Here is a 9,900-nt window from a genome sequence, read left to right as displayed (position 1 = left end):
AAGGCCCAGCGGCGAGGTGGTTACGCCGCTCGTTATAGGTTGAAAGAGGGGCGACCCGGCCTCCATCCCGAGCTCTGATTGGCTGGGGATGGAGCAGAGCCGACTCACTCTGTCACCGAGGCTCGGCGGAGGGATTGACTCAGCGGGAGGAGTGAGGCTCGTCATTGCGGACGGGCATTTTCGAGCTGTGATTGGTGCGCGGCTGTGGCAGCCTGTGATTGGCACGGCGGGAGGCGGGCACGCGCCGATTCTGCGCCTGGCGATTGGTGGAATCCAGGGAGACGGGAGCACCGGCGCGCAGCTATTGGAGGGACTGGCGTCCCCCCCTCCCTGAGGGCGGGCTTGGGCACGGGGCACCGCGATCCTGTCAGTGTGGGAGCGGCGCTGAGGGGAGCGGCGCGCTACGCTCGTTCTGCCTGGCGCGGGCTGTCTTTTCCTTTCCTCCCTCCCCGTTTCTGCCCTCCCTCGCCTTTGTCGCTCCCTTCCTGGCGGCGGGGGGGGGTCTCCCAGTCTTGGTGGGGGCGGCGAAGCGTGATGGGGATGGCCGCACTCTTCTCTCCGCTCCGCCCCGCGCTGCGCTGCCTCCCTGGCCCCGCCGCCTTCCCCAGCTGCTGACAGCGTCGGCGGCCCCGCACCGCCCGCGTCCTGCGGATACCCCCGCGCGTCCCCAGGTGAGGGGGTGGTCTGCGTTGGAGCAGCTCGGCCCGGCGCTGGGGGCCGGGGGGCGGTGACCGGGCCGGCTGGCAGCCGGGGCGGGGGTGGGGTGGATGCCGTAATGCGGTGGGGGAAGGCGGGGGCTGCCGGTTTGCGCAGCTGCTCGGCGAGGGGGGAGGGGGGCGCCGCGGGTGGGATGGGGCCTGGGAGGTGGCGGGGGCAGCAAGCAGTGCTGGCTGGCCGGGGTGGCCCGGAGCTGTCAGGGCAGTGGTACAAGGGCGTGGGGCCTGACTCGGCCTTTCCTCCTCATTTGCCCGATGTATATACTTGTCCCCTGGGACGCTCCCTTCCCCTTTCCCCCAGGCGTTGCGAGCTATGGCGGTGCGGCCGTTTCCCGTCCTTTTCCTCGTCCGAATCCCGTCCGCTGCGTGGGTCGCGAATTTCGCCGCGTTTCGCCGTCCTTTCTCTCTTTTCTAGCTCAGATGAGGTGGAGGCGGTAATTGCTTGTCCAGGAGAGAGGCACAGTGCCTCAGCCAGCTGCAAGACGCAAGAATTCGAAAGGATTGTGGTTTTCAGGGTGTTTTCTGTGGACCTGTGGGTAGTGGCTCTGTCCCTGGATTCAGTACAGAACAATTACTGAGGCAGCCATGTTGAGATGATGATCTGACAATCCTCTGTGAGCGGAGTCAGGAGGCAGGCGTCAGGAGACGGGATGACAGGCCTGGTAGTTTTGGGGTCATTGGCAGAATATGGGTATTAAATTGAGGTTGGAGAACTAGAATTCACCAGAAGCAGATGGTGGGTTCGTATCTGTTCTCTGAAGCTTAAAATCTGTTCCCACTAAATTTTAAAGTATATTTCTCTTCACTTCCAGTTCCTTCTTAGCTCAGTTCTTTTTGTCATGGCACAATCCAGTACATTGGCATGTTGGTAACTAGCCATATGCTTATACGATCAGGTTTTCAGTGCCGCGCCAAGTTCTGCACCACTGTTTTATCTGGCATCTTCACTTAGTACAAAGATAGCAATTGGAAGTGTATGAGTTCAGCTGATATATCAGACTGTCATCACTACCAGATCCGTAGTCGAGGACCTAAAATTGGATTTGCTGGGGTCCTCTCGTTCATAAATCCCTGCTGCTCCTAACAGCTGTTTTGCTAACTTTCCATATACTAATCTCTACCCCTTGTTCATTTTCTTTCTTTAGAGTTGTTGTACCGATTAAGTTACAAGCAATTTTTTTTGTGTAAAAGTTAGCATATCCTCTGGTAGGCATACCTATGCAAACACAATGCAAGGCTGGCTACATTAAATAAAAGTGATGCTTCTTCATTTGTGATGTGTGGTGGTGGTTTTTTCTTTTCTTCTTTTTTTTTATTTCACTGTAGAGATATGGATTCTGGATGTTATTTTTGTAACTGCTTTGGACTTGTTGCAATTTCTCTGAATATATAAATAATAATTTGCATCGTAATCCCTACTCTGCTTGTAACTTTATTTCAAAAAACAGCAGTATGCTCTGTGTTTTGACCTTGCTTAAAAACTGGTTTGTCAGAACTTTCAAATACATCCAAGGATCCAAGGAAGAGTTTGTTTCCTTAAATGTTTGTGTGAAAGTCCAAATCCAGTTACAAGTGCTTTAAGATTGTGAAGGGTGGTTGACCAATATCATTGGATTTGTCAGCTTGAATAACAGAAAACAGACAAGATACTTAGATTGTTTAATGACATGCTTTAATATTGAGCCTTACTGTGTGACTCGCAGGGTGGATGGTGGATATCTTTTAATAACAGTTTAAAATAAGTGTGAAATTAATATGTAGGATTTGCTTTTGTGCTGATGGAGCTCACTAAACAACTCAAATATTATCCACCACCTGTTTTAGAGCCAGTGGTATACCATGTCAAAGACCCAAGCATGCAGTTCCCTTCTTTACTTGGTTCCTGATTGGAATCATACGGACTAAACGTTGAAAGATACATAGCTAGTAGATTCTTTCCAGGACGTTAGCAGAATGATTCATTCTAGCATGGATGGCAGCCTTCTAAGTAAGTATATAATGAAAATATAAAATACAGGGTGGTTTTTTTTTTCTTTTTAAAGATTGTTTGACCAAATCTGTACCACAGACTGTATTGCACATTTTGTTTTGCTCTGTTGCAAGTTACATCTCCTCTTACCACTCTATAGACAGTGTTTTGTAGTAGTAACTGATACTACTGGAAATGTGAACCCTGAAAAATTACTTGCAGTTTATTATCTGTGAAGCTATGCAACTTGGTCTCACTTTATTTTATTGTTCTGTATGATGAGGGCAATACTACCTTTCTAAAATGTTCCAACCAGTTAAAATTACTGATGAGTGGGGGGCGGGAAAATCCTTCAAGACCCCAAAAACTTATGGATTGGAAAGATATATTTGTTTTGGTTAATTTTCTTATTAATGAAAATTAAATCTTGCATAGTGAGACTATATTCAAAACATCTAAAATCCGTGTGCAACTACAATTAGGCATTTTGCTTACTTCAGCTATGAAAAATAGCATAGTTGAGAATGAATGAGATTTAAAATTGCTCCACATCCGATTTTCTTTGAGCGCAAAAGTTAAGAGTTTGGAAAAGTTTGTAATCGCAAAAATCTAGCAGTTAAATTTTTATGCTGTAGTTGGTGATTTTGTGATCTGTTTTGTAAGAGTATTTTCACAGCTATGTCTTAAAGAAGGCTATCATTTATAGCTAGTACACATGGAGACTGGCGATGTGCTTTTCATGTTTTAATCTTGTGAATATGATGTTCAGAGGTACTCAGGAATTACTTATTTTTTTTTAAGTAGATGATTCTTTCACTCCATCTTCTGTTTGCCAGTGTCCTAGATATACTAGTTACCTGCAGAAATTAATGTAGTGTTCTGAGAGGTATTTCTGTGAAAACATCAGAAAAAAAATTTTTCTTTGTGGGACTCTTCAGTAAGAAGGGAAAATGAGCTCTCTGTTTCATAAATAATATTATAAGAACACATTGGTTGTATTTTTGTTTTCTTAAAAAAATATTAAAAAATCCCTGTCATTAATGGCCTAACCTGTATTCATTGGTCCTTGTGGAAAGTTGACAAAACTATGATTTGCACATTAATATGTCTAGATGAGGAAAAGAAAGATGAGAACCACTAAGCCACTGTCAGTTAGAGCTTCTGTGATGTGCTACACCCTATGAAATTCCACTGACTTAACTTTTTTTGCAATCTGACAAGTTATAAACTGTGTTACTATGAACTTGATAATAACAGATTTTTGCACTCAGAAACAGAATGTTTAGTGGCCATATACAGTAACATTCCTGTTTTCTAGTAGCAGTATTCAGGGTCAGTTAAGTAGTATGTCTGGGATGTATCAGGATTAGTCTGGTCACTTAGCTTTCATGGGAGGGCACAGGTACTTATGCAAGGGTCATGCTAAGAAGGGAGAGCAGAAATTCCGCACAGCAGATACTAAAGAAGAAGGTTTATAATGAAGCTGCGTGTTTGATACACTTTGTTATATAAAAGCAGGCACTTCTTGGCAAGAGTGAGTAAAGCAGTCCTCTAAAACAACCCAGAATCTCCATTAAACTTTGAAGAGCATGCAAATTTATTCCCATTACTTCTTTGCTCTATTATGTGTTTAAGTTTTTAGTGAAATTTCTTAAAATCCTATAGTAACCTGAAGTTGACGATGTGGCTGTCTCATGAATCATTATTCTAGCAGTTTTCTGTACCACTGACATTGAAATTCAGTTGGCTTGTTCATAAAGGCATTCCTATTCTTCTGGTCTGATGGGATGCTTTGCGTACCCTCTAAAATAAGGAACACTTTAAATTACTTCTACCTGGAGTAGTTGAGTGTCTGCCTTTTACCATGGGATGGCATTAATGAAGTAATGCAGTTTTATTAAGAACTTCTTGTACTGTGTGAAGTTGTGTCATAACCTGAATTAAGCATGTATAAGTAATTTTACCAGCTGTAGAACTTAATTTAGAGCTGAAATGCTGCTACTTGAGATCTGCTAGTAGTTTTGTATTTTTGTGGCACTGTGATTACAACCATGGAAAGAGCATTTCATTAGATACGTGGTGTGTAGCTAACCAGAAAAGATGATGTTAAGATTTCTGGCCCATGCATAGTGACTTGTGCATGGTAGAGTTCGGCCCACATTACCTCAGATTCAAGATAGAAATGACTGCATTGAGTCAGACCAGAGATTCATCTAGTCTTCAGCAGTGGCCGTAGCAGGTGTTTAAAATACAAGGATAAATCAACCATGTCATCTTGTTCTCAGTATAGTCTTCCAGGTTCTGAGGGTCTGTGCTGTGGAGGTTTTCCTGGCTAAGGGTGGTAGCTTTTTACTAGACCTGGATGGCTTTTTTCTTTGAATCTCACTGCTTTTTGAGCATCTTTAGCTTCAGTACTGACTCCTGTGACAGTAGTTAAACTGCTTACTTGTAGACCAAGTGAAAAACTTTGTTCTAATGGAAAAAGTTCCTTGAGGACAATGCAATTGAACCAATCTTTATTAACCCTATGTTTCAATAGTGTCTCAGATCTGTCTTGAAGTTTGGATTGTGGGTATTTGGAATAGTTTCCTGCTAACTCAAGTGCTTCATCGTTTGGATGCAGTAGGATTTGAACAAGTATTTTGATAATGAAGATGAATTTACTAGTGAACATTTTCTGAAGATAGGTAGTAATATTTACCCTGAAGGCAATAATCTTTAATTCCTCTTCTTCCTTAGAGTGCTGTGTCCTTTAATCACTAGATATAGAGTAGGAAATGAGTTTTTATTTCCTTTGTGAAGAGGAATTTCCCAGGAATGCAAAGGGTTCTTTAAAATTGTTGGATACACCTTTTTCTCTGGAATGGTGTGTGTATTGAAAGTCAGTGTGATATGGCCCATCACGCTTGTGTTAATGTTATTGCTAATGTGTTGTGACAGCAAGGGTTGACAGCTAGAGAACCTAGATATGTAGTATACGGTTAGCTACCTCATGCTGAAATCTAAGTAGCTGTATCTTTACTGCTAAAATTAACTTTTGTTAGGTTAAGCCTAACACATGTTGCAACCAGGTCTTCATTTTGGTATTGGTATCCCTACCTTCTGGGAGGAAAACCAAGTAATGAAAACAAATATGTTTGTACACTTCAAAAAAGCTGCTTCAGGTGACAGAAGTGACTAAGGAGACAGTGTACTGGTGCTGTTAAGTGTATTTCCAGTTCTGTCTTTGAAGTGACAGCCTTCAGGGAGGTGGGTGGGGTGGGGGTGATTGCAGAGCAGAAATTGAAGTAATCAAACAACTTTGAACCTCCCTAATTGTATCAACGTCTTTAACGCAATAGCTGTAAATAACTAAATTATATTTTTCTCTTCAGAAAACACCAACAAGAAGGATTAACCTGAAACACTCTTGATCCCTTCGCTTTCAATTTCTTGACTGTAATACAAGCAACCAGAATGTCGGGGGCTTCAGTGAAGGTGGCTGTTCGGGTCCGGCCCTTCAATTCTCGAGAAACCAGCAAAGAATCCAAATGTATCATCCAGATGCAAGGCAACTCAACCAGTAAGTTTTTTTTTAATCTCCTAAGGGAGTCTTTCTCTCGCCTCTCCCTTCCTGCTTAACACTCTTCTTTTTGTCAGAGTAAACTGAACACGTGCCCATTATATTATATAGAATTACTCTTTTAGGGAATCTTCTCTTCTGAGGCTGTTGTTGCATACTGGGTGGTCTCTGAATTTGAATAAAAATTTTGACTGAATGATGAGTATTTTGATTTTGATGCAGTTTATGGTGTTTGCTTCTGATGACTTGAGAATTCTACAGAAAGATTGTAATACCAAGGTGAAAATTTTCTTTTAACTTTATTAAGTGTGTGCGAATATCGTGTAGACTGATAGATACAGTGAGACATTGCAGACCACCACATGCGAATTGTTGTGGTGTAACTCCTGCTTGGGCCTGGTGCTTTAGTTCTTGGTGTGCTTATTCTGCACTCTGTGCCTTTGTTGAGGAGCATAATTTGAGTGAGAAAGTTGAGGAGAAAAGGATGTTTTATGCTTTATAGATCAGATGTCTAAACAATGTCACAATAGCAAACTACATAAAATCATCTCATTTTCTAACCCATTAGAACTGTTAGGGTTCTTAACTGTTGTGGGTGTAGTTTGGAGGAGAAGACTCTTTTATGAGAAAATGAGTATGGGCACACCATTTATTGATTTTTATTTTATTTTTTTAGTTTTATTTTTTACCTGCTTCTTAAGGTAAAGACAGTATTGATGCCATTTGCTGCAGCATCATTGCTCATGTGTTGACTAATAGCTCTACCTATAAACTGCTGCTGTTACAGTAGTTTTTCACTGTTAGGTAATCAAGTAGAGTCATCTTGTCTATATAGCTATAGGAAATAAGGTTCCAAGAACACAGAGTTACTTTGCTGTCAATTACTTGAGTATTTACTTATGCTTGTTAATACAAAGGAAGTTTCATACAAGCTCCTCCATATTAATTTTTTTTTTTTAGTCAAGCTTGTACTTCAGCCTGCTTCTGCAAAGGAATTTAAGTCCTGATTGTGGTCACTTAAATTATATACAGTATTTATGGTTTCATTGGAAGAGAGGCATCATACAGAAGAGAGCTTGCTTTTCAGTGCAGTAAATTCTTATCTTCAGACCTTATGTGGAATATTGCCCAAAGAAACTTGTTTTAGTTTGATCTCAAAACTTACACTTAATTTGGTGCGGAGGGATGTTTAGAAATCATCTCATGTAGAAACAGGTGCTTGTATCCCACCATTGCCTGCCAACTTTCAGACCAAACCAGTGCAGAATGAAAGAACTATAGACTTCATTAGATGGCATTTGTTACAGAAATGCCACCAAGCTGTGAACTACAACAGCACTACTGGTGCCACTGTAATAGGTTTTCTTGCTGCTGTCATGACATGACAGCAGTAATTTTAGATGCTTAAGATTTTTGAACTCCAGGAGCCTGTGGAAGCTGCTTGTTTGTGGTACAGTGACAAAGGTGACCAGTGAATCTCTGGCAAGCTGTCTGAGTTTGAAATGTGGTTCCTTTTCTTGACCAGTGTCAAAAGACATTGGTTCTGTTACTGAATGCTAGGGCTGCACTACAAAGGTGTGTTTTTAAGGAACTGCATCAGCTTTCAAAAGGAGAAAAATGTTACCAGACTTACCTAGTTGGAAGTTTCTTCACAGCTTTGGCTTTATTTTGTGCTCTGGAAATGTTCTAATCTGTAGCCTTCTATTTGAGTCCTGTGGCTCTGATACAAGAAGGGTGATATGACAGATGGTCAGGTTTAAGTCATCAGGGGCCATTACAGACTGGGAAAGGAATCATCAGTTACATGTTTTTACAATCTGTGGGCTATTTTCCCCCTGTATTTCTCTCTTAGAGGAGAAATACAGAAGGAAGCAGCAGACAGGGGTAATTTTACTTGTTGAGTGGAAGAAGATCATCTAATAAAATATATGAATAAGGAATTTTTTGGTGGGGAAAAAACCTGAGCGGAAGTCTTTTCTCCAAAGAATCTTCCTAATGAAGTTGATGCACATAACTTCAAGTTGAAGTTGTTCTGGTGTGCTTTTAGGCTACGTGTTAGGTTTGGGGGCTGAGTGCTGTTGCTGTTTCTGTCAGGATTCTTTTTCATGATCCCTCAGTCTTTGCAGCTCACAGTTAGCATTATTTAACTCATTATTAATGTCTGAGGTTGTTGACTAAAAGCCGACTACACAAAGTGACAATGTATTTGACTCTTGTGCCTGTTGCAGCAATTTCAAAATAAAGGGAGTTCAGTAGTAATTCTAGCCTATGGAGGTTCTGCTTCATACTTTCAAAAGTGTTGGTGAAATGATCAAGGCTTAACATACCTTGCTTCTGAGAAGGTTATTTTTTCATTTGAACACTAGTCAAGTTGAAAGGAGGCAAATCCAAGAGGCTAGTGATATCTTGAGTAGTGACTATTTTAAGCCTTCAAGACAGTTAACAGTTCCCTTGTCTTGGAATTTAGCCTAATGGACTATTGTGATGGACAGGATTGATGAGACAGTGTGAAGTCTGGTAGCTAAGAAGGGCTTTTGACTGTTACTTAAACTTTACTTCTTTAAGCATTGATTGGCCAAGCTGTTCTACAAATCTTTTGTGGGTCCCGAGTTTATAAATTTGTCCCAAGTCTGTTCTGTAAATGAATTGGCTGATACAGGCAGAGACTACATCCTAGTTAAACTGGGGCTAGGTGCTTCGCATTATTTTAAGGAAAATACTATAGAGATACAGTTAATGAAGTCTATCACAGGTGTGCTCCATTTATGTTTTTTTTAATTGAATGTATGAAAAAAGGAGTGTGTTTTGACATCCATAATAGGGTATATTCTTGAAATCAGAATGTCACCAGGGTTGCTGCCGGACACGCTGCTTTTGTTTGTCTGCTTTTGTGTGAATTTGGCTGTTTACAGCTTTTGAGATTGCCTGTCATTCATGGTGGGCTTGCCAGCAAATCGGTGCATCCTCCTGGGTTAGAAAGCTTATTCTCAGTTTTGTTATTGAGTTTAACTTTGCCTTAGAAGCAAAACAAGTGTAATTTTGTTGTGGGCTTGAGGTCTTCTACAGAATTAACTTGTTATCCTATCTGGCTTTTATGTCATTTCCTTGTAGAAGATCAAGACCTTTAATCAAGATCCATAGTAGATCTCCATCTTTCTCATTTCTCAGTGTTTAAAAAATGACAGTGTAGCTGAATACAGTTTTATATAAGTCTTTAATCTCAGGAAAATGGGAGTTCTTACAAAGGTTTTTAGCTCTCAATGTTAATGGCACTTATTTTGAGTAATTAGGACTTCTGTTTTTGTCAGAAGGATGCAAAATATGGGAATATTGAAATTGGTACTTGAAACATACTGTTTGTGTATCTTTTTTCTTTTTTTTTTTTTGCTACTATACTAAGATGACAAGACAAAAAATTTTTTTCCACTTTATGGTTGCAAAGGTATTGATCTGCAGTAATACACTAGCTTGCACTATAAGAATTGTCAGTCTTTATGTTTTTAAAATATATTGCAAAAATGAAATTCTGCAGTCCAGCTGAAGTCACGTGTGCTGACTGCATTAAGGGGCTGGTATTTTGGCAGAAAGCCTGTGCTGCTCAGATCATATCTAATTGCAGATGGTATCCATTTGAATGATACTGCCAAAAGCTC

General features: G+C 41.1%; 1 protein-coding gene across 21 annotated transcripts in view; it reads left to right on the top strand.

Annotated features, from left to right (window-relative positions):
* Nucleotides 1–344: 344 nt before the first annotated feature.
* KIF1B (kinesin family member 1B) overlaps nt 345–9,900 on the top strand; it is a 96,864-nt gene continuing 87,308 nt past the window's right edge. For all 21 annotated transcript variants that reach the window (XM_055798868.1, XM_055798864.1, XM_055798857.1 and 18 more), the window contains exons 1-2: nt 345–671; nt 6,060–6,247. In XM_055798868.1, the coding sequence (XP_055654843.1) occupies nt 6,142–6,247 (106 nt within the window). In that variant the 5' untranslated portion in view covers nt 345–671; nt 6,060–6,141. The remainder of the gene's footprint in view (nt 672–6,059; nt 6,248–9,900) is intronic.

This window comes from Falco peregrinus, chromosome 3 (genome assembly GCF_023634155.1).
Source record: "Falco peregrinus isolate bFalPer1 chromosome 3, bFalPer1.pri, whole genome shotgun sequence".
Classification (NCBI taxonomy): Eukaryota; Metazoa; Chordata; class Aves; order Falconiformes; family Falconidae; genus Falco; species Falco peregrinus.
The sequence above is the reverse complement of the archived record's forward strand: the minus strand, read 5'-3'. Positions and strand labels throughout refer to the sequence as shown.